General features: G+C 37.4%; 1 protein-coding gene across 1 annotated transcript in view; it reads left to right on the top strand.

The window, feature by feature from the left end:
* Window positions 1-25,907, top strand: part of PRR16 (proline rich 16) — a 142,848-nt gene that overhangs the window by 84,603 nt on the left and 32,338 nt on the right. The window contains exon 2 of the mRNA XM_054003949.1: window positions 12,958-13,851. Coding sequence (XP_053859924.1) covers window positions 12,958-13,716 — 759 coding nt within the window. The 3' untranslated portion in view covers window positions 13,717-13,851. The remainder of the gene's footprint in view (window positions 1-12,957; window positions 13,852-25,907) is intronic.

The following is a 25,907-nucleotide window of genomic DNA, read 5'->3' as shown; positions in this document are numbered from 1 at the left end:
ATTCATTGTGGCGGCTACCTGCCACGACCTCAAGCAGTCGAGAAGCACTGGCTAGCGCTGCCTGTGTGAGTCCGGGTCCGCCACGTGTGTGTGGGCACTCCAGGGTAATGGCGTCTGCCTCCCCAATACTGCTGAGCGCTGCGGCATGGGTAACACAGCTTTGGTAGTTTCATGCTGAGAGGAAGCGAAGGGACGAGAGAAGGAAACTTTGCTTGCGAGCCTAAGAGCTTTTATTCCCCCATGCGTGGTCAGAGCTAATTGCTCTCAGCGCAATGCAAGGCAAAATGGCGACGGACAAAGAATTTGCAACAGATTAAGTAGGGGGTGGGCGGACAGGGGTGGAAACCTGGCTCACCCTATAAGGACAAACGATAGGGGAGTGACATTGATTATAACAACCAATGGTAACGTAACAGAGGTGGATACAGCGTTCTGGGACAAATAGAAGTGCTAAGGTGGGGTGATTGATGCAGAACTTTCGTGGAGAAGCAGGGAGTGGTTACAAGACCGACACCCCAACAAGGAGTGACAACCCCTGACTGACAGAACCATGTAAGGAGAAAACTGCCAGAAGTGAGAAGATTGACAGGTCTGAGTGGCAGGAGCTCTTGTGGTAAACAACTTGGAGCAAACCATTGTGAGGGAAAATAGGGGTACAAGGAACAACCTAACTAACATTAATAAAATCCCTGACTAAACCAATCCAACCTACAGCAATTCATGATATCTTTCAATGCATACACCAGAGGTCTCTTGTACTTAACATCTCACCAACCATGTTCTTTTGAATGGTGTAACTGTATTTTTCTTTGAATCAAGGCCAGCCAAGCTGACCTCCATAGGATAGCAGCAGAAGGGGGGACTTGATCTGTCTTTCTAGTTCTTCTCCATGCATCCTGCCAGCTGCACTGAAAAAATTCCCTTTTTACATCTTTACATCTAAGGACCACTTCAAAATACTAGGTACAAAACATTTCATTCCTGCTGCCACAAGTACTACAGTTATAAGAAAGGGATTGAGGTTTATAAGGATGAGATGTGAGGACTCTTCAAAGTGGATTGTTGGCAATCAAAGGAATGCCTTAGTACTTGAGGCATTGTGTGATTGACCTGAGCAGAATTGCTGATATACTGGGGGGATGAGGGGAGGAGGGAAGAGAGAGGGAGGAAAGGAAGAAGGGAGGGAGAGAGGGAAAGGGAGAGGAAGGAATGTCTTGTAAACCCCAGAAGACATTGTTACAGGAAGGTGCAGCAAATATAGACAGCTATTTTTCTCCTTGTCTTGAGGTTTGGATCAGATTTTCCATATATAGTCAAAATCACTATAGAAATAATTACTGAAAGATATACATTTAAAATAGATATACCATATAATTTTTAATAAGATGCTAACTCAACTGAAAACCCTTTGTAGGAAAGCCAAAAAGCAAAACCAAGCTTCAAAGGCTAAGCATCAGCAAGTCTTTTAAAGGAGTGAATCATTTTGACTTTATCTTTGGTTGGAAATTTGTGGTAGCTGTACTGAATCTCGACTGCAGTTTGTTATTTGCATGACTGAGACAGACAATTACTCCCTCACCCTGCTCACCACTGTGTTTTGCAAATCTGTTTGGAAATGGTTTTCTACTCTCTCCACAATCTATTCTACTACTGTCGTTTACTTCTATAAGGCAATTACTGACTTACCCAGGAAAAGAGACCTCTTCAGAATTTCACCTTCAGCCTTTCATTAATATCTCTCAAAGTCATGCCTCTCTTTTGCATTAAAAACAGCAAAACTAACTATATCCAAGGGAAACCTCTGCCACAGATGCAGAAGCATCAGAACTGAATACACAGGAAAGGAACTGGACCACCAACAGTAAAAAACACAGTGTTGTGGTACTGAGTACAACATCATGTACCTTGTGGGATGCCCAAATTCTCTTTTAATAGTTCAGTATTGCTGGGAGTGCAAGTTTTTTACATGCGTAACAGGCCGAGCAGCATTGTGGGATATGCAAAAGCAAAGAAAACTTTCTGTTTTCTTGTGTTATTAACTAGCTGATCTGCAACAAGAAGCAGAACTGGAGCAGCAGCTACTTGTGCCAAAAACATGAGCTAACGGTCTTATAAGGACAAAAATTTAATAGCCTTAGCTTGAAAAAACATCTGCAGTATTATATTTTGGCACACTGAACTGATTATCTCCATCAAAAGTGATGGAAATACTTGAGTTAGAGATTTCCTGATTTTTAAATGTTTTGGGTTTTTTTTTTTTGTTTGTTTGTTTGTTTGTTTGTTTGTTTTTGGGGGGGGGTGGTGTATATCATTGCAAACATTAGCTGTAAACTCTGCTCCTTTACCTTTGCTCCTCATGCATTCTCAATTTATGGTATTTATTAATTTCTTTTTGGACTGGAAGTCAGACAGATGACTTCCTTTGAACTCTAAAATAAGTGACTGATCAAATTCAGCTTTAACTGTAAAACAACTGACCACCTATGTAAACATGTAACATTACATTGTTTGCTTTGAATTTTGTTAAAAGCTCTCTTGGCAATGATCCTATTATGATAATGTGAATGTGCAATTATTGTTTAATAATTCAATTATTTATTTTAAAAATACTTAGCTACAGTTTGCTTACATTGTCTGAAATACTTTAGTCATAATCATTTGAAGGGCTCAGTTTTAGATGTCTAATAAACAGACAAAAGTTTAATATATAGAATCAAAAATGAGATAAAACTATTTTTGTACATACTTTTCAGGCGCCTATGTAACATTTTATTGAAAGGAATCTGAAAAAATTGCATTCTTAAATTCTAAGATAAAATATTTTCAAAATTAAATTACTTAAATATGTTGTGATGCACTGCAAGCCGAGGTCATTTAACTTGGAGAAACGAATAATTAAAAGGCAACCATTAATTTCAAAACTTTATAGTTCATAGCAATTACTTTCTCTGTTAACAGAGTTTGCCGATTCATTACTTTTGTTTATTAGTGGTGTAAGCTCACCGTGGGCTATCTCCTGTGATGTGTTTTGCCCAGTACATCCAGATGGAAAAGGTCAGACTGAGTTCCAAGAAGCCTTCAATAGGGTCACTATTGCAAAATATTATGTGCTCTCTCATTCTTGGAAAAATGTCTGTAGTACTTTTACTTCCTGGTGTTAGGTGCAGCTCACCAGCAGGGTGAGGGGGAGGTGTGAGCTTGTGCAATTAAGACCTCCCAGAAGAAAAAGTTGCAAACTTTCTAATAATAATCATCATTACCTATAGCATTGTTTTTATTGTTTTACCTATAGCATTGTTTTTATTCAGGCAGATAGTTCAATCTGTTGCATAAACAGAACCTCTTTCAAGGATAGGACTTATCAACAGCAAGAGTATAGCAGGTATGTCTGAAAGAAAGTCTATTGCATTAGCAGGCTTTCCAGTTTTTTTGCGTGTAAAAAGCAAAGAATGTTGTCACTTCATCTAAAATTTTCTTTAAATATTGTATTTAATCCTCTTGTTCTGTTCATCTGTGTTGAAACTGTATTTTAATAAGTGTCCAACAGGACTAAGTACTTCCAGGTTGATGCAAATTTCTTGCACATTTCATTTGGGCTTAAATGTGACTTTAGAGCTATAACCTAAATGGTGCTGAAATACTAAAATATGGAGGCCAGGTAGACTCAAAGTAGTATTTTACTAATAAAATTCTTTAAATCATAAAGTCCAACAGCCTAACATGTGATCTCAGAAAAGAAATATTGGCTGTTCTGGGAGAGTATTTTTTTTTTTGTTTTAGTACAAAAGGATGATAAACATTTATTTCTGGAGCCTGTTTTAGAGGGCCAGAGGAAAAGGAAGGATGCCAATTAACACTCTACATAGTAAGATGGTTTATTTAAAATCAGAGAAATATACCCAGTTCTTAAGACTAGCATTAACAAAAGAATTGCAGTGGAATTGTTTATCAGTTTTTCAGCAAATTTTTTGGGGGAATGCTAAGTATTTAAAATTATTTCTCAGAGCTATAATGTTACAAGGGCTTTTTTTTTTTTTTAACAATAGCTGATATTAATGTATTTGAAAAGTGTATCTAGGAAAGTATTTATGAAAATATATGATTTTTCTAATCCTGCAAAGGAACTTCTAGTCTCCACAGTTGCCATGGTTAGCATTAATTAACATACTTTTAGAAACTTCTACATTCTGTTTACCTTAATAGTTAAGAGCTTGGACAAATATTTAGCATTCATTTAAATTATTATGATTTCTAATTAGGCAAATCACTGTATTTGTAGTCATCATGAATGACTGTTTATATCAAAGATTCCTATGTAGGGACTAAAATCTCTAAGGTTTTGTACTGTTGCATTTACAGCTGGTTTACAACATGTTTATTCAGAAAACATTAGCAATAATGAGAATTATTAACCACAGATTAAGCAGAATTATTAAGCACAGATTAACCATTCCTTGGTTTTTGTCAACATGCAGCCATTTTCAATTTTGTTACATGTTTTTGAAAGAAAAGCAGTAGTAAGCTGCAAGGAATGTTACTGAAACATGTAAACAAGGATTTACTATTAATTCTCCTAAGTTTTCTATAGGGAAGATTTTACTTTTATTTACATGCATATTTAAGAATAGAATGCTGATTAGCAATGTCTTTTAAATTTCCTTCTTTGTGCCAATGAATTTAAAAGAATTGTATGCAGAATTATCTATCAGATGTAGATCTTACATGCCCAGCTTCATCCTTTTTTTTTTTTCTTCTCTAATAACATAAAAAAAAAATTTGGATATTCTTCTTAAATAGTCATGCAGGCTACATCTACCATGTCAAATCTAAATCTGAAAAGTAAGAAAAAGAAAGGAATATAATTAACATCAGTCAATTACAGTAGAGGAAAAATTGCTTATTTCCCATTAAGTTCCAGTTTTCTTTGTGAGTCATGAAATCAAATTTTCCTTTTATTTTATAAGGTAGTCTTCATTAATTTGTTTAGTACTTAAAAGCCTTTTTTTTCCTAGTTCTAAGTATTTTTTCAGTGTTCAGGACAAGCTATACCAGATCTACTTGCTGCTCTCACAATCTGCTTTTAAACAGATTCCAGGGTAGTACTGGGTTAACTTGGTTAGCTAGTTAGCAGTGCTGCCCATAGAGACATGCATTGTACTTGCTTTTTCAAGTCCGTGGACTGGTTTGCTATGCTTACACAGTGCTGAGCCTGAGTTGCAGTTTGTCTTTCAGCCTGGGTAACAACCTACATGTGAAATCATTGCATTACTTGCCGGAGTTAAGACAAGAGTCATCATTTTGTGATGATCTAGATGTGACAAAACAGATTTAATCTGCATTATTTTTAGTGAAACTATTTATTTTCCTATATTGCCAAATATGAGATGATGTGAGTATTCACTCATTTCCAGTATTTTACTGGAAATGTGAAATTCTGTTGCCGTTAAAAGCGAATGAAACTGAATCAAAACTGACTTGTTCCGGTTAATATTTTAGAACAGTTATTTTTTGTTACGAATATTATTTGAACTTGCTTTTCTCAGAAGGATTTTTTTGTTTGTTTGTTTTTTACTTTATTTTCTCAGGGTTTCTGTTTGTTTATCATAGTTTTATCAGTATTCTTCTGTGTGTGACAAGAATTGTAATTGTACTGTTCATCATCAATACATGCTACATAACTGCCTTCATGTCTCTCTCTGTTCTTCCAAACATGATTCCTATGGGACTCCATCCAAAAGGGTTCACAGCAGAATTGCCATGGCTATGTCAGATGAACAGGGGAACATGAGGAGCAGCTTGCTGTAATTTCTTTTTTTTTTTTAATTGTTATTATTTCGTCATGGAAAAAAAGATCTTTTTTTTAAAAAATATTTTGAATGTATTCTTACCAGTTTGCTTTCCCTGAACTGCTAATTCAGAATCATGATGCTGAGTTTTCATGGCCTTGTTGGATTTGCAAGAGCCCAACATAGTCTTAATTTTCACTTACATGTTTATTTCCAGCCTAACTTAGTGTTCAGTCTATTTCAGAATGTAAGGGAACAGTTGAGTAATGTCTGTCACTGAAAATAGGCATTTTTAATTTCGTTTCTATTCAGAGGCTAAGATGGAATGTACTGCATCCAGCGCTGGGGTCCCCAGTGCAGGATCATTAATCTGCTGGAACAAATCCAGAGGAGGGCCACTGAGATGGTCAGAGGGATGGAGCACCTCTCATATGAGGAAAGGCTGAAAGAACTGGGATTGTTCAGCCTGGAGAAGAGAAGGCTGTGGGATGACCCCACTGCAGCCTTCCAGTACCTGAAGAGATGGAGAGAGGCTTTTTGCAAAGGCATGTAGTGATAGTACAAGAGGAATGGCTTGAAATTGAAAGAGAATAAGTTTAGATTAGATCTCAGGAAGAAATCTGTTTCTGTGAGGGCGGTGCGGCACTGGAACAGGCTGCCCAAGGAACATGGGGGTGCCTACTTCCTGACAGTGTTCAAGGCCAGGTTGGATGGAGCTTTTAGCAGACAGATCTAGTGGAAGGTGCTCCTGCTCAAGAACAGGAGGTTGGAATTAGATGATCTTTGAGACCGTGTCCAGCCTAGGCTATCTATGGCTCTGTGTTAGTGCACTCTAAAGCATAATATTAGTTTGCTGAAGTTATTAATGTATTCTTTACCCAAAACTTTGTGGTGGCAACAATGACTTGATGTGTGTAACTTTGCTTATGATAGGGTTGATCTCTTGGATGTCCTAACACTGATGGGCTTCACACCAGCCTTGCCCTTTCCTGCTGCTGCAGGGTGAGTGACTGAGCTGCTGAGATACTACTGTAAGAGAAAGCTGAACTAATCTGCACGGAAGTTTGTATTTACTCAAATACTGAATTAATCCTCAGTGCTTTGTTACAATATTTTACACTACTTATTAATACAGCTTCATATATGAAGATGCTGATAGATACATTGTAAAAACAAACAAAAAGCCAGCCCACAACCTAATTGCAAGACTGAGAGAGATTCTGTATCTGTGGTTTCACAAAACAGCTACAGCTTGAGTATTATGCAAGTTCATTAAGCACTTTGTCTATAAAATTAGCTGTTTTTTTTTCTTGAGCAGAAAGAGGTGTAGGTGGCATATCCATGTAATGAAGGGAGGTAACTGGAGGATACTGCAGATGCCAAAAGCTAATGCAGGTTCAACCAGGCAGGTTCACATGTTCACTGTAGATAAGTATCTACAAGATACTGCTTAGTACAAAATCAGGTAGAAAGTTCTTGAGTTAAAAATTGTTTGAGAATGGAATAAGGTTCTACACAAACACTTCTGTGAGATGAGACTTCCCTAGTGTTCTTGCCTGAGCACCAGCTTTTTGTAATTCTTCACTATATTGTACTAAGTAGACCACCTGCCTCTCCTGCTATAGCTTTTCTTTTGCTTTATTTTGGCAATTTTTTAGCTTAGACAACTTTATAAACTTGTTTCTAGTCTAATATTGGTTCTGTTTCTTCTTGACCTGGAAGCTGTATTCTCTGGGGATTGGAGGAAGAGAAGGGGACAGGTGGCACTGTAGAGAAGTTTGTTGTAGGAAAATACAAAAGATATGACCATGGATTGAAACTGAAATACAAGCACAACAAAGCACATACAAGAAAGTTTATTATACTACTGTTATGCAGCTTAAACTGTAAAGGGAGATATTGGTTCTCTCACTGTTAACAGGGACATCTGTTTAATTCATTTTTAACTCTGGAGTAATTTGGGATTTACTGGCACTTGGTAAGGAAGAAGCTTTGTTTGTGTCCTTAGATATCACAGAACTAATCACAGAATATATATTCTGAGTTGGAAGGGACCCACAGGAATCATCAAAGCCAACTCTAAAGTGGATGGTTCCTGTGGGTTCCTTCCAGCTCCTGTGGGTCCCATGCAGAGATCACACCCACAACCCTGGTGTTATTAGCAGCATGATCTGACCAGCTGAGCTAACCTCATGTTCCCCATATATATTGAACACTCATTTTTGTCAACAAAGGTCTAATAACTGTACAGGAAATCATAAGCTAAAGTGATGGGAATGTAAATAGTTTGACAGCTGTCTAGAAGATTCCAGTACTAATTTTAGCAAGTGAACAATTTCTTGTAGGATTAGAGATGCAATCATGAGATGTTAGAGCTACTGATATGCGTATTTCCTAGTCCTTTACTTAAAGGATTCCTTAAATTACTCCTTAAATCTCAGGAGTAATGTCACCTAAGTTCCATCCTGCTTATGCAGTTTTTTTGAGAACTACTAGCCCGTACAGAAAAAAGTAATTAAAAAAAAAAAAAAAAAAAAAAAGAAATCTAGTTTGTAAATCCATGCTGGATTTATGTTTGAAAAACATAAAGAAATTGCAAATGGCTGAACATCTTTAGAAATATTACAACTTTTTACTTCTGTGAACTTAAAATATCACAAATCTTTAAGTGTATGTTAATTTCCTTCCTGAAAAGCAATTTGTTTTTTTATTTAAGTATTGCAAAAAAAGCTCAACAATTGCCTGTGGTGGATTGAGGGCAGACAGTAGATAACATATTCATTGAACATTGATATCTTCCTTTAAATAGGAGGAAAATGAAACCTGGTGAAGCATTTATTGTAAGGAGACAACAAAACTCTCTATAGATGCATTTTTGAATGTGTATTAGATAATCACACAAAGAAAGAGTGAAAAAATGTTTGAGAGAGATAAATTGTAGACACACTTTTCAAAGAAGTTTATGGATACAAGTAAGAAGTGCGGTGGCTGCCTGCCACAACCTCAAGCAGTCGAGAAGCGCTGGCTAGCACTGTCTGTGTGAGGTCGGGTGGCCGCCACGTGTGTGGGCACTCCAGGGAAATGGCGTCTGCCAGCCTGGCAATGTTGAGCGCTGCAGTGTGGGTAACGCAGCTTTGGTAGCTTCACACACTGAGAGGAGATGAAGAGATGAGAGAAGGACACTTGTTTGCGAGCCTAAAAAGCTTTTATTCCCCCATGCATGGTGGGAGCAAAATGCTCTCAGCGCAATACAAAGCAAATGCTGGGGAACAAAGGACAACAACAGATTAAGTAGGGGGTGGGTGGACAGGGGTGGAAACCCAGCTCGCCCAATGGGGACAAATGATAGAGAAATGACATCAACTATAACAACCAATCGTAACACAACAGAGGTGGGTACAGCATTCTGGGACAAATAGAAGGGCTAAGGTAGGGTGATTGATGCAGAACTTTCATGAAGAAGCTGGGAGTGGTTACAAGACTGACACCCTGACAAGGAGTGACAACCCCTGACTGACAGAACCCAATAAGGAGAAAACTGGGAGAGGTGAGCAGATTGACAGGTCTGAGTGGCAGGAACTTTCCAGGTAAACAACTTGGGCAAACCACTGTGAGGGAAAAATAGGGGAATACAAGGAACAAACTTAACTAACATTAATAAAACCCCTGACTAAATTAACCCAATGTACAACAAAGAAGTACAAGGACATGTTACTTTCTGTGTCATATTTTAGTTTTATGATTACAAAGTTAGATTCTTGGAATGAGATCCTGGCATCCTGTGAGAAATACCGTTTAAAGTATTGGTCTAATCAAGTTAGGACATTTGCCCACAAAAAGTCTTCAACAGAGGAGCTAAAAACTACACAAAACTAGACAAAACTAGCAAGCACAATTCAAACAATGGACATAATTAAGTCAGCATAGGCTGCTTTTGATAATCACAAGACTTTTTCTTGGACTAGATTCTGAAGTTCTTTAAACAGGAACTGCAGTTTGACCTCAGTGGAAAAGCAATACTTTGTGCTAGCTCTATATTTTTAAGCAATATTATATAAAAATTTGGTAATATTGAGGATCGGGTTAACTGTAAAATATCTTTGCATTGCAAATAGTTTGCAACTTCAGTGGGGATTTTTGGGTTTTGGGGTTTTTCTGTTGTTAATTGGAGTTGAATAGTATTTTTTTTCCTTTTACCTGAACTTAATTTTACTGATTAATTCTCCATGCTCTGTTAGTTGCTGCACAGAATTTTTGAGTCCAAATGCATGTTGCTAAGGTTCTAATCTTGTATTTTGGTAGAGAAATCCAACTCTGGGGACCTAATATTGTTAAGATAATTAGATATCTTAGATAAGATAAGAATAGACTGATGTCCTGGTTCATTCAGGAGTGTCACATTGGATTCTGCAGAGCTTGAAGCTTCAGGATGCTCCTGGCAGGGTAGAAGTAGGCATATCTGCAGAGCTCAAATCCAGTTAATGGCCAAGGGGCTCTCTGGACTATAAAATTATGTATCCCCAATATTTGTACATGTGAATCAAGTCCTGTTTTATTCAGAAATTTAAAAAATGAACACATTTCTGCACAACTAGAGCAATTTTTTTTTTTTTAATTAACATTCTCTCTCTTACTTCCATAGAAGATGCACTCGGAAACAAGGGATGCTTTTTCTCAAAATGTTTTTTTCTTTTTAACTACAGCAGTTTCACTGTGTTAGACACGGGTTCTTGTGTTGCTTTTTCATCTTATTTGAAATTTAACTTCTGGGACAAAAAAGCAAAAGAAAATAACAGTACACAGACTCACAACTCGTGGTGGGAATGAATCTGGACAGATAAACTGTGTTGTTGTGTCAGAGCCATTTCATGCTAGATTTATGTTCTACAAATGGATAAGTGACAAAAAATTTTTTTGATGTGTACTACACATTTGCCCAGAAGACATGAAATAAACTCTGTAGACATTAACTTGAAGAGCAGTTCATAACAGACTTTCCTGTTACTCTTGAGAAAATTTTTGCTCTGCAATGCATAATTTTTCTGTTTCTTTGCTCGTCAAGGAATTTCTTTGGTTTATGTTGCATCAATACACTCTATCACTGTTATAGTTTAATAAAAGATGATAGGATGCAGTAGGATATTTAGATATATATAGGGCAGACCTCACAAATCCATACTTAGCTTGCAGAGGGATGTTTAAATTTCAGTCTTTCTGTCCAGAACTTGACTTTCTTTTCTTTGTTCTTGTTTCCTTCTGAGAAGTTCTCTCTGCCTTATTTTGCTTATATAATGGAAGGTGATAATAAGAGTTCTTTCCCTGTAAACTGTCATTCTTGGAATGAATTTTGGTACAGATGGGATTTGTCTACCTTTATTCTGAAACTTTCCAGAGTTCTTATATGCTGTACCCTGGAGGGGATGTGTGGGATCTGGCAGTTACTAGAGTTCAACTGTATGTTCCAACTTCTAGAATAATTTTTTAAATCCTTACTATTTCAGGGATTTAATGTCTTTGTTTTAAGGGTTTGTGGTGTTTTTGTTTTTGTTTTTGAGAAAAAAAGGACATTTAAATGCAACAGGATACTGGACTTAGAATATTGAATAAATGAGTTGCTTGCAATACTTTTAGAGAAAAAGTATTGTAATGTTTTTTTCAAAGATGCTTGAAAGCTCGCTGAACGATGCTTATTTGCATGTTTGCTGCTTTTAGGAGAAGAAAAGCACTAAACTGAATTGGTGCATATGAATTTTTATGAATTTTGTATTACGCAACTCAGCTTAATGTATGAGCAGTGAAAGCTGGAGTGCTTTTTCATTTTATGGTGGTTTTTCTTTTATTATTTACCTTTTACTACTGGTCATATAAGTGGGGGACTGATTTGGCTGAATAAAGAGTCACTGGCTTCAGTAGTGACTTTCACTTTTTTTGCAGTTATTATGTGGCTCAAAATATATGTATGCCTAAAAATAGTCTTAGTTTGAAATCAGTAGTATCAGGACCAAATTATTGAAAGCAGGAAGTAGAAATGAAAGTTTCTGTGGCACAATGGCCACATCTGGTTTCATTTCAGACGTATTGGGTTGCCTCCTCCAGAACATCACAGATCTCCCAGAAGGACCCTAAGCAATAGCACAGGTTTTTATTTATCCACCAAAATTAATTAGCAGCATTTCAGCTACTGGTTAATTTATGTACATCCTGGGAGGCTGTGAAGGACAGAGATCAGTTTTTAAATGTGTTCCAGTGCTACTTCCTGTGATATCTGCTGTAGCTATGTGTAGCTTATAACTACAGTTATTCACCTGCATACTTGAGTTAAATGCAGTTTTCAGGAAGGGCTTTTAATTGTCATATGAAAAATTTCTCTACCAAGTAAATGCACCATTGGTTTCATGCCCTGTAAAAAAATCAGTAGAAAAAGGAGTATTGAAGACTAGAAAAGATCTAGCAATGTAAAATCTAAAATCAGAGTTCTGGGAGGTAGAGGAAAACTTCAAATAAAGTGCATGAGTTCTTAAATACTTGTGAGTGGAAACCAAGCACCATTTTCTTTTTCAGCAAATGCTATTTCAGGATTGTTTAGGAGGATTTCTGATATTATGGAAAAAGCTCTTAAAGGAAGATACACAAGAGAGAATTTGTTTCTCAGAGTCTCTTTTATGTTAAAAAATTGTGAGAAAATTGTGTATAAAACTTATGATTCTAGGTGTATAATATCAGAGCTAAAAGATACTCTTCAGAATTTTTGGGTTCAGAAGCTGTCATGTAGAAGCTAAAGCTGAACAATTTTGTCTCCTCCTGCACTGGAAGGCAAAGCATAATACTGAAGAATTACACTTTACTCACTATGATATTACCAAGTAAACCCTGGAGGGAAAGGAAGGGAATTTCAGTCTAGACTGTTTCAAGTTATATTTCTCTTCTATTCAAGTGATGAGCTAGCAAACTAGCCATCTTTATCATTATTGTTGTCATCATTTTTATTATGATTATTTTGTTACATTGACAAGAAAAAATAAATAATTGTCAAAAAAATTTGGATGCTTCAGTTAAAAAAAAATTTGGATGCCTTAGGGGAGGACAAGCTGATAGTGGAGAATGGTTTTGTTTTTCTGTCCTGTCTCTGAGATATGCTTTTCTCACTGTTCTCACTCTGGCTGTTGTGCAGGTGGTTGACCAGATTGACACACTGACATGTGATCTGCAGCTGGAGGATGAGATGACAGACAGTTCCAAAACAGACACCCTGAACAGCAGCTCCAGCAGCACAACAGCCTCCAGCCTGGAGAAGGTCAAGGTGCGGGGCAGCGCACCCCTCATCAGGGCCCCTGTGCACCCCTCCGCCATCCTCACGGTGCTGCGGAAGCCGAACCCGCCCCCTCCTCCCCCTCGACTGACACCTGTCAAGTGTGATGAGCCTCCCAGGCCGCCTCCTTCAGCCAACCCAGTCAAGACCAATGGCACCTTGCTGCGAAATGGGGGCCTGCCCATCGGGCCCAGCCGCATCCCAAATGGAGATGTGTGCTGTATACCGAACAGTAGCTTGGAGAAGGTGGTGATGCAGCCGCTGGTGCACAGAGCTGAGAAGGAGCGGTGTCCCCCTGCGGGGGCGAGGGAGCGCGTACGGTTCAGTGAGAAAGTACAGTACCACGGCTACTGCCCCGACTGTGATGTTCGGTACAACATCAAAAACAGGGAGGTGCACTTGCACAGCGAGCCAACCCGGGTTGCAGGAAAGCTGCCGCACCAGTGCCCTCCTCTGCCGCCTCCTCCACCTCCATTGCCTCCATTTCTTCTGGAAAATGGAGGGTTGGGGATAAGTCCCAGTAATAGCTTTCCTCCTCCAAGACCTGCAACTGTGCCTCCACAAACTGCACCAAAACCCCAGAAGACCATCTTGAGGAAATCAACCACTACAACAGTGTGAAGTATGCCCCTTGTAATAACTCTTTTTTTTTCCTATATATAAACGTAAATAGGTAATGAGCACTTTCTACTTGAGCAATAAAAAGACCCAATGTATTACACCCTGTGTCCAGTGAAGTGGCATAAAAATCACATGGTAAGTACAAAGAGGAATACTTGTTGATCTTATTTGTACTCCCCAAAAATACCCTTATGGCAAAGGGTGCTGAAAAGTTACTCATTTTTTAGCACCGAAATTGTAAACATCTGCAGCAGTTTCTCATTTGTAGTGTGATTTAAAAGACAATGAAAAGAAAGTTCAGTGTGAAAATGCTGCATAGTGGTATGTGATAGGTTTCAGTCTATGTGACATAAGAGAATAACCAGTTCTCTCCTGGATTTAGGGACTTTTCAAATGTCTTTTGATGAAGCCAAGTGGAGTACCAGGTAACAGCCTTTGAGTGAATTCTAGCAACTGCTTTTTTTCTCTTCATGAGTGCTTTGAGCAAACTCACTGTATGTGGGATGGTTGCAGTAAGGGGTGATCACTGGACTCTCAGCAGCTTGGTCTTTGGTGGGGAAATAAAGAAATAATGCAACTGAGTTGCATTTTGTTTCTCACTGTCTCAGTGCATCACTACCAGTGTAAAGTACTGAGTTTGAGATGAGCATGGATGGTCCCATTCTTCATCTGCAAAATGGTAGTGATATTTTATCTCACTGTGCAGTGGCAGTAGGCTGAAAAAACAAAGCCCAGTCCTGTGTTTTTCACAAAGCTTTTGTCTGGTGCAAATCTTCTTTTTGAAGGCAAAGAAAATGTTGCTTAAGGCCTCCAGGGACATCCACTTAATTCATGTAAAGAGCTTTGAAGTTGAAAAGCTCTGTGCAGCTATGGAGCATTAACATGCAAAACAAGATTTTTACATGTTATCACATTTTGATGGTGAACCCAATTAATATTCTTACTAGTTGTAAGAAAGTCCTCAGTGTTTTTAATTATTTTATGAGAGAATATCTTTTATTCTCACACAGAGAATTTCAGGGACTTAGAGTTTAAAAAAAACATCCAGTCAATGAATAAATCTAATAATAAATTTGTTATTTACAAAACTTGTGCCAAAATAATCTGAATGGCCAACAGCAAATGCTATATTAAAAAAAGTCTGCTTATTTCAGCTGAAATGTAAAAGGTACTTTATAGCAAAACAGAAAAATCTAGACAAAATAGGTTTTGAATTTTAATTTCTATTTACATCTAGTAAAAGGTATTAAACAGATATTATGTTTCCCTGTATAGGTATTCTAGTATTTAAACCAAAATAATAAGAATAACGAAAGTCCCATCACATGACTACTGTCTGTAAACCTTTGCAGTAAGCAAATATTTTATTTTGTACAAATACACATCCAGGGTCTAAAGCCTCATGAAGTATTCCCTGCATAAAAGGCAAAGAAAGGAAATCATCCTAAATTCTTAATCATGTTTTCCCTTCATGCCTCCCATGTGTTTTTCATGATGCACTTTACATTTGGTATTGTTTAACTGTACTTAATCCCATGAGAGCTGTTGCCAAGTGCAGTAAGTCCAGGCACTCGCAGCAGGAGACAGTAACTCATCCTGCATCTGTGCGACATATCTGCTGCCCAAATCAGGATGATGGCAGGTGGATTCTGCTCATGTGCTGGAACTCCACAGCACCTCCCTTGCTCGTACACTGAAAACTGCATTTAAAATCACTGGAACAATGTGTGGACATATATCCTGCATAGCTGCAGGATTTTCTTTTAAATTAAAAGAAAATTCCTGCTATCCTTACTTTATCACTGCTATACAGATCATACACCTGCTCTGAGCTAGTTTAGAATTTTTTTCATTCTTAAACAAGCTACTGTTTACAAGAAATAAGATAATGGAAATCAAATATTGCGCATAAAATATTAAAGGAAATAATGCTGAGTAAGTTTAGAGGGTTATGGTTTGGTGCATATGTGTTACCTCACTTGGCTTATTTTTTTCGGTAAGAACTCACCTCTGATAGCAGAGCACTGCATTTCTCCTCTGGGCTTGTCAGAGTCTTGTGAATATGTTAGCACCTCCAGACTGGATGTTGTACTCAGTGGATGTGCATTGATGTACATGTAAATTTCAGTTTTGTTACAGTTTTCAGCTCTGGAAACCTTAAACAGCATCCAAGTTTCAGCAGTTAATGTTCAGTTTTGGTACCCAACATCTTGCATCTCATACTTTTATGTTCTCCTTCAGAGTGCTTTCTTGTCTCTTTCCCCACACCTCCTGAATATCTTCATGATATGGGTGTGGCATGAAAAGATGCAGCTTTTCAAATGCAATGCTATCTTTGACCAGAAATGCAGCTTCAAAATGTGATGGGAAAACATTGTTTTTCTGCAAAATTTGACAACCCAGGCTTTCTTTAATACAACATGTTCCAAGGTCTCTGTTAAATCATAGAACAAACATCGAATCAATTATGTTTTAATGAGAATGTCTCTGGCTTATGTACTATTGTAAGGTATTTTTTTCAGAGTAATAATTTCACATTAATAATGTGTCAGAATAACATTAAGGTTAAAACAGGTAAACTTGCAAAATGTGGGGAACAATTGAATTTTGCAGCACTGCTTGGAAGCTGCTAATAGAAATGGTGTAACAGCAAATGCAATAGTGCATTCAGCCAGCAGTATTTTTTACATTAATATTAGGAATGTAAAGTCTGTGAAGCATTTTTGAGCACCTACAAAACAGTATGTTTCACACTTTACTGAGAAAAACCCAATAAACTGACCAGAACTGGACAGGAGGTGTCTGCATTTGTAATGTAAATGGCATATTCTCTGAGATTATATTTAGTGTTTTGCAGATATGTTTATACCTGAAAAAAATGAAAGTCCAGTAACAGTACTCGGAGATTTAATTCAGTGTTTGCCATTACATCAGTCTGCTGTCTAGCTTTAATTCCCTAAGGTATTTTAAAATCTGAACTATCCAGATCTAGACTTCCCAAATACAAATAGGGGAAGGTAATTTCTATCAATTTAATGAAGGGGACAAGTTTAGGAAAATCAGAATAAAAACATGAAAATTACTTAATTTGTAATAATGGCATTCATTAAAAAAGTTAATCCATGAACGCCTTGCAAGAAAGTAAAACTAGGAGAGAAAAATCCAATAACAATCCTTTTGAAAGACATAACATAGGAATCTTCAAAAAGGTAATGGATTCTTCTGCCACCTGGTAAAAGTCACTATTCTTGCTTCTCTCTTGTTGTCTGGAGTTGTTACGCCTTTCATCACATTGTCATTTTTTCTTAAAAATAAGAAAAAATTCCAAATCTTCATTGAAGTTTTTTATTATTAAATCAATATTTTATTTAAAATGCGACATAAAATAAGTCAAGTATGCTACAGCTCTTTTTATTAGCTTTCTTCAGATAATTTGTTCATTGGTTTTGAAGCAGGGGGCAGTATGAGTTCTTTAATTACCAGAGAGATTTTTAGGTGGATGTTTGCTCAGATCTCTTTGTTTCCATGTTCTAATTATGGCTTTGCTTTCAGTAATGCCACAAACAGTAATCTTACATGTGCATATAAAATCGTACTGTGGTTGCTGTGTCACTTGTCTGATGTAGTCTTAAAGTAGGCATGAGTATTGGGCACATATTTTTGCAGAAGTAGCATTTCTCACACTCTACTTGAATATATGCTGTGAGCCATGCTTTTTCAGGGGCAGTATGTGTGTGTTTAGAAGCAAAATAACAACTGCTCAAACTAGTAATAGTATTGAAAGCATAATACTCACTGGTGCAGAAGGGTCTTGCAAGTGAAGTGTGCACAAAGGGATGTGGTAGAAATGTATTTGGTTAACCTTGCTAAGCACAATTGCTAGAATACTCAATCTGAAAAAATATATGGCATCTGTTACATAAACACGTTGTATTTTGTAGGGATATTTGTGATATATCTCATGCAATATTTACATGCTGCAGCCTAAAATATCTGTATTTGTATTAGCACAGATCACAAATGAAGCAGCAGCAGCAGCAGAACCAGCTCTGGTGTTACTGGGTCAGTATCCTGTGGAGCAGTGCATGCAAACGGCAGTACAGCCTCATCTTTAGTAGCAGTTTCATGTTGATGATTTTTAGTTGGCAAAAAGTAGCAGGGATTTTTTCTCAATCACCTGTTTTATGGTGGCTAATAGTCCAGCATAGCAAGTTGCTCCATCAGTCATAATTTTGGCAAGGGATTTGTAGTAATCCATCTTGGAATAGCTCTGGGGAGCACAAGCAAGCTGACTTTCAATTCTGATCTTAAACGATTTGACATGTTTCTAACTCATACTGGTCAAAGAGCTCCCTTGTTAGCTGAGACTGGAGCTGCTGGGATGAATGGACCTGATCATATATCCTGTTGCAGGAGAGATGCCCCTGCTCGAGTCAACCGGTGCAAGTCTGCTCCTGTTCTCCGAGCCCTGGCATTTTTTCATGTATGGCAGTGTTCTTGTTGCTACATGGTGGGAGAGTTTTGTTAAGAAATTACACCTGCACTGTGCTCATCAGCTGAGCTGTATTGTTTCAGTGGTGAAGCATGGCTGTATTTAAGTTGCTTGGTCTTTTGTAATGCTAAATCTTTAGAAATTTTGAAGGAAGGGTTTTCTTACTCTTGAGGTAATCATTCTCCTGTCAGGTTATACAAATAAGGTGAGAATCATCATGCAGTTATGATGAAGGTGGATTAGAACTTTTCATACTTTGAGGGATTTCGTTCTTTATTGAAGGGTTATGTATCTTCTGTTGCATGAAAATGGTTTTATAGACAGCTGAGAAAAAAGTAGAACATAAATTGCACCCGATTGCCAGCCAAGAGCAGTACTTCGAGGAATGAGTAAAACCAGAATCATCCTGCTGCCTTTCTTGGGAAAGATAAGAGTCCAGGAAAGTCTAGGAATTGCTTCATCTTCTCCTCATGGCAAGAGTTTTTTTTCTTTAATTCCTGAAATATTGGATGTGTATACTACAATTCTTTATGGAACTTAGTACAATCTATCTCATTGTTGCTTGTAAATTATATTCATGGAAAAAAAAAAAGTTTTTGTAAGAGCTTTCTGAAATCACAGCTGTCTCTAGATGTTGTTTATCTGATATTTTTAATAACTTCTTGTGCAATCTTGCAAGCAATAATGGGAAAAATTACATAAGAAGGGAAAATAATAGGCAAATTATGAAAAAAAACCTTTCAACAGATGTGTTTAGGTATACTCCTCAGTGGTGTTTACATGATGATAACAGCATGAATATGAGAGCTTGTTTTTCTTTTTGTAGGGTTCTTATCATTACTTGAAAATCTTGAATGATGAGATTAATATAATGATTATATTAAGTGGTAAGGAAAAAGCCAATCAGTGACAGAAATTCTCATAGAAGTGTTTATTTCCTTTCCAGTTCAGCATTGATTTTCCTAAGTAAAAGTTGTGTGTGTTGGTCTCCTTCTTGGATAAATTAGCATGTGAAAACCAGAACATTATGATAGTGTCTTTTTGTATAAATCTCTAATGCCTACAGGATATTTTGGTTTTCCTTTTTTGCAAATACAGTAATGATTATATACTGGATTTAATTTCTTTTTATGTCTCTATATCCCTTCAAATCAAGTTTAAAGCTCTCTCAACAAATCCTGGTAATTCCTGAGCTAAGATCCTTTTTCCCTATTTGTTGACAGTAGGCTTGGTGTTGTATAAACTGACCTGTGATTAAAACACCCAATATTCTGCTGGTTGCAGCAGTCTCTAAGCCACATATTACTCTTCATGATTTTCCTGTTTCTAACCCCTTCATTCCCTGAAAATGGGAGGACAGAGAGAACACAACTTGTACTCCAGGTCCCTTGACCAGTTGTCTCAAGGCCCTGAGGACCTGCTTGACTCTTGACAGGAGTCAAGAAGCCTTCTTGACAGGATTTCATTGCTGCCTATCTGAAAAGCCAATAGAGGCTGATAATCAGTGGGCTGCACCAGGCTGGGTTGTTTCCTGGTGATGTCTCTTACATGGACCTCAGGGAGGCAACAAACCTCCCTGTAGGTTGGTCTGGTAAGCATATTGGGCCCTCCATTCCTCTCAAAAGGGAGTCACCAGTGACTACTGCCCTTCTTTTTATTTAATTCAGGAAGTCATGGTGTGGGAGTAGATTTCCTTGCCCTAGGCAACTCCTCGATCCCAGAAGAACTTCAATCCCCATTCTCATTTCCCTGGTCCTGAGTTTCCAGGGCCTCATATCAGTTGTATAAGGACAGCTGTGAGGGTGAGGCAAGTTGGGAGGGAATTCAGTACCAATCATTGGTCAGGAGAAGAGTGAAGTCAGCTCCTTGAATTTTAGGAAAGCAACATTTCAGGTCTTCTGAGAAGTTAATGGGCAAACCTAGGAAACTGGGACAAGGGAGCAGAACAAGACTGGAAGATCATGGAGCACAGGAGCTTTCATTCCCCACATTTAAGAAGTCTGGAAAGCAGAGCAAGAGATCAGCATGGATTAATAAAAAACTGCTGGTTAAGCAAAAAGGAAAGAAGAAGATGCACAGATAATGGAAGCAGAGACAGGTATCCTGGGAAGATTTTAGGGAGAGATTGCCTAGTTGTGTAGGTGTGAGACCAGGAAGACCAAGGCACAGAGAGAGATGAACTTGGCAAGGGGTGCAAAGAATAATAAGGGCAACAGGTTAATCAGACAGAAAAGGAAGGTCAAGAAAGTATACAGCCCCTGATGAGCACAGACTGGCAAAGTGGTAACAGCAGACAAAGAGAAAGCTGAGGCACTAAACTTTTTCACTTCATTCAATGGCTTCAGTCAACCTCTCTTCCCACAGCTCTCAAGTGGATAGAAGCTAAGTCCATCCCACTGTAAATGAGGATCAGGTCTATGAGCACCCAAAGAGCCTGAATGTATGTAAGTCTATGGGACCCAATGAGACGCATCCCAGAGTACTGGGGGAATTGGCTGCTGTAGTTGCCGACCCACTCTCCATGAGACTCAAAAAGTCCTGGCAGTCAGGGGAAGACCCAGGCAACAGGAAAAAGGGAAACATTGAAGCAACCCATCTTAAAAAAGGATAGAAAGGAGAAGCCTGGGAGCTACCAGCCTGTCAGTCTCACCTTGGTGCCTGGGAAGGTCATGGAACAGATCCTCCTAGAATGCACATGGAGGACAGGAAGGTGATTTGAGACAGCACAGCTGATCAACTTGTGATCTTCTACAGTGCAGAGACTACATCAGTAGGCAGGGGAAGGACTACAGACATTATCTATCTGACTCCTATAGGGCATTTGAATTCTCTCCAACATCCTTCTTTCTGAACTGAAGAGATATGGATAGACTATTCAGTGGAGTAGGAATTATTTGGATGGTCACATCCAAATAAGAGGGAACTGGTCAACAGCTTGATGTACAGATGGAGGTCAATGGCAAGTGGTACCCCTTGCCTCAGGGGTCTGTACTGGGACCAGTGTTATTTAATATCTTCATTAATGACATAGATTAAGGGGTCAAGTTCACCCTCAGCAGGTTTGCGGATGACACAAAGCTGAGTGGTGCAGCAACACTCCTGAAGGACAAGATGCCATCCAGAGGAACCTGCACAAGTTTGAGAACTGGGTCCACAGGAAACTCATGAAGTTCAATAAGGCCAAGTGCAAAATGCTGCACCTGGGTCATGTCAACCCCCAGTATCCATGTAGGCTGCAGGATGAACAGATCAAGAGCTGCCCTACTGAGGACTTAATGGGTACTGGGGGATCAGAGTTTGCACATGAGCTGGTGATGTGTGTACATAGCCCAGAAAGCCAGCTGTATCCTGGACACATCAAAAGTGTGAACTGCAAGTTAAGGAAAGTGCACTAGTCTGCACTGGTGGGACCCCAGCTGGTATACTGCATCTGCTTCTGGAGTCCTCAGAAGGAAAAAGACAAGGACCTATTGGAGCAGGTCCAGAGAAGGGCCTCAAAACTCAGCAGTGGGAGTACCTTCCCTATATGGAAAGACTGATAGACTTTGCATTATTTAGCCTGGAGAAGAGGTAGAGAAATCAGGACTGATTTCTCAGTTGAACCCAGGAAGAAGGAAGGAGTCAAGGTGATTTAAGATTTAGTTTTTATTTGTTATTTTCCTACTCTTCTTTGATTGGTAATAAATTAATTTCTCCAGTCTGTATTACCTGTGATAGTAATTGTTGAAGGGTCTCTTCCTTTACCTGATTCTACTCTTGAGCCTTTTATTATATTTTCTCTACACTGTCTAGCTGAGGAGAGGGAATAATAGAGCATCTTTCATGGGCTTTCATCCAGCCAGGGTCAGCCCCCTCACAAGCAGTGTCTAAGAGTGCCAAGATCTAGTGAACTGTTACTGGAAAAAATCTTTTCCGTAATATAATTGATCTTCAGAAAAAGTGCAAATTAGAAATTCAGAAAAGGAAAGTAATTTCATATTAAAAGTTTAAAATTTCTGGATATTATTTGCTTTATCTTAAATGATTAAAAGTTTAGAGGGAGCTTATTCATTAATTCAGTGGAAATAATGTTTCTGAAAGCAGAGGACCCATTAATATTGAAAAAAACCTTGTTGTCTGAGTTAATAAAATCTGACTAGAAATAAGATTAAAATTCTTCACAGTGAGAAGAACTTATTTGGAAAAGTAGTCAGCAATCCACAGTAAGTCTATGGAAACACTAAGTCTATGGAAAATACTACAGTTGTAAGCAGGAAGGCAAAGTAATTTACTCTAATGCTCACTGTTAGCCATTAAAAGAACTCATACACCTTTCATTAAAAGACAGATGAAAAATATACTTTTCTGATGTAGCCAGCAGGTGCAGTTTTGTACTTGACAGAGAGGAGGATAAAAAGAATCAGTTAAGCATGCCAGAAGCAATGAAAAATTTAAAATGGCAAACTTTATTTTTTGTAGACAGGCACAACTCAGTACAAATTGTTCAGAGTGTTAATGAATTGCTTCTACTTATATGGTGACTTGAAAGGAATGTGTTGGATGGCTTTTATGAATATATATGGAAGTGCTTCTCTACCATCTAGAATTATGATTTCAGAGCAAACCATCTGTCTATATCTGTGAGGAAAATCTGCAGCAGAACAGCATACTCTAGATCAACTGTACTGACAAATCCTTTGGCAGCCAAAGTGCTTCTCAGCTATGCAGGTATCGATCTCAGGATCAGTCAGTATATGCAGCCATAAACAAACACTCCTAAAATTCCAGTGCTGATATAACTTTATTTAACCCTGATCTGTTTCTGGGAAAAACATCCTAACCCAGTTTTGCTGATCATTCCTGCGTCCTATATATATTATATAATACTTATATATATATTCCTCCTCCTATAATAAGTCAACTACAAACATTTTTTGCAGTGTAGCAGTGAACCAATTGAGTGGCTCAGGCTGTCTGAAATTATGTTCATTCCCAAAATCAGTCAGTCAATCAGACTGTGAAAGAGGAGAGTGGAAAAACAATCAACCTTGTCACAGAGATGTGGGTTTTTCCTTGACTGGCTTGTTTCTACAAAGTGTGAAAAGAATGCAGAAGAAATGTTTTCATGTATACACACCGAGAAATGTTTCAAATATATTGTTGGGCTTCACCAAAATACCGAAGTATAAAATATAATCAAAATAAGATTTTGAGTTGTGTTATGATGTAATGAATCCTTCTAGTAAAATAGACCTTTTTATAAGAATTAAGGAAATCTAACATCCTATTTCTGAGACATTTATAATATATTTCTGCACCAAGTTTTCATAATGCTGGTAAAGAAAGAAATACATAAAGAAGAGCTGCTGGTGGATATTTATTTTCTATAGCATAATCCTTGCAGATATGAATGAAACACAAATGGATTTTTTACAACAGAAAAAAACACCACTCTCATTTGCATTAATAAAATAGTAGTCAAGCTTTTTTTCTGCTAAGGACTTCTTTTATTTCTTGGGGGGATTTTTTTTTATTTTTTGTCTGAGCAAATATGACATGGAAGTTTTGTATTCATATTTTTCTTTTCTCTTTTTAGTCATCCATATTGTGTTCCTTCAAAAACCAAACGAAACCAAACCAAACCAAAAATAATAAAAAAAACCCCAAAACAAAACAGAAACCTACAAAACCTAACCAACCAACCAACCAGGGGAAAAAAAGAAAATAAAAGAGAGAGGGAAAAAATTTATTTCTTTATTATATAAAACACAACATGTTTTAGCATTTTAAAATACATTATTAATGCTCACATCTTCACCTTCTAAGAAACTCTGACAATTGAAATACTAGTTAGTGGAAAACTGGCATTCAAAAAAATGAAAGTAATCAACAGAACAGTAAATTCAGTGGAATTTCAATAAACAGACACCACTAATTACTGAACAGACTGAAAAAGTGATTAATCTGATAAAGATTTAGGGCTCTCATTAGTTCTGACAAAAAGAGTTCAAGGTTTACAAGAAGAAATTGTAAGACTCCTCCAAGAGCTTACATAAAATGTCATATGTATGTACTTACATTGATCTAGTGACTGATGCATAACACTGGTTATGAGTCTCTACAGGAAAACCTATAGGCCAGATTTTTGTGGTGCATTTGTTTTCATAATCTAAATTTTTTTAATAATAAATTCAGAATTGTTACTAATGTATTTAAAATAATTTTCTAAGCTTGGTCATAATATGTTACTGAGAAAGTGGATCACTCTGTAATAGATGTCTTTAACACTTCCAGTAATTACACCTACTCAAGAAATGAGGAAATACAGCTATGATAATACATAATTTGTAATTTATATATTTGAAATCTGTATGTACAACTGAATATGATCCTGAATACTTTAGAGACTGATGATTTTTTCCCTGTCATGACCTGATTTTTAAGTAGCAGAGTAGTATTTTGAGATCATGTCTAACTTACAGACTTGTTGTTGGACACTGCTTGGAGACCAGCTGTGCTATTTGAAAACAGTTTAAACTTGGGGTTTGCCAAAACTTGCAAAAGAGCTGTAAATATTGAAATTGCCCTCATGTTATGGTAGTACAACACATTGTTCTAATTAGCAAAATCTTTTGTTACAATTTGTTGAGTAAATTATTATTTGTTTGCATGAAAAGGATATCATGTCTTTGTGACCAGAAGAGATGAGAAAATAATTTTAAAAAAATAAGAAGTGTCTACATCTGAAAGCTGGCAGCTAACACTGACTTTGTCGTGTTAGAGCTCTTAAAATACATTTGTTTTGGTTTATTGTCATGTAGGTTGGAATTTGTCACAGTGATATGCAGACCAATTATGCCAGTGTTCAGCACAAAATTTCAGAAAATGGACAACTTAGTTCCAAGTAGTTTATAATTTGGTGTAATCTGAGGTTGATTCTGATCACACTCAGACTTAAGTCTCCAAATGGGAAACAGCATTTAAAGCCTGAATTGTATTACTTACGTAGAAGAAGAATTAAACAAGAAAAGTGTTGCAGCAGAACAGTAACTACATATAAACCTAAGGCTCAACATTTAAATGTTCTAGTTTTTCTAATTTTTTCTAAAGTGCTTTTTTACATGCATTGCTTATTTTCATCCACTTCTTTTTTTGGTACTCAGCCCCAGCTGTAAGAAGACATGGTGTTCAGTCATTTCTTTTAACACTAACAGGATAAGAAATAAGGTTGTAAATAAATTGACTCATTGATTTCTAGAAAGAAGATGGCCAGTGTAGCAAGCTTCACTGTTGATCTTGTCTGAATTCTCAGACTGAGGCAGGAAAACTATTAGAAAAGCATTTGTATATACTAGTATGTTTTTAACTATTTTCTTTCGGTGTCACTCATTAACTATGCATACAAGACATTAATTATTTGTCTCTCAGACATGCAGTGAATCTTTTAAATCGTGTTTAAATGAATATTTCATGAGCTTTCAGCACCTGTGCTTTGTGGTCTGTTTTCAAGGAAAATTTGATCTATGAGTGGAAGCATAAGATTCTAGGAAAAAAGGTACGTATTATTAATTATTAAGAGCAGAAAGCTATGGTATAAGCTTACTGTTTAACAGGAAGTTGTCTGTTTGATAAGACAAACTTATATCACTCTGCTTCATCTATGTTGATTGGAAAAACTATGAACTGTACATCAGTTCTTCATGAGGAAAAGTCTGAAGTA

The sequence above is a fragment of the Vidua macroura genome, chromosome Z (genome assembly GCF_024509145.1).
Source record: "Vidua macroura isolate BioBank_ID:100142 chromosome Z, ASM2450914v1, whole genome shotgun sequence".
In the NCBI taxonomy this organism is placed as follows: domain Eukaryota; kingdom Metazoa; phylum Chordata; class Aves; order Passeriformes; family Viduidae; genus Vidua; species Vidua macroura.
Note: the sequence above shows the minus strand (reverse complement) of the source record. Positions and strands in the feature narration are given on the sequence as shown.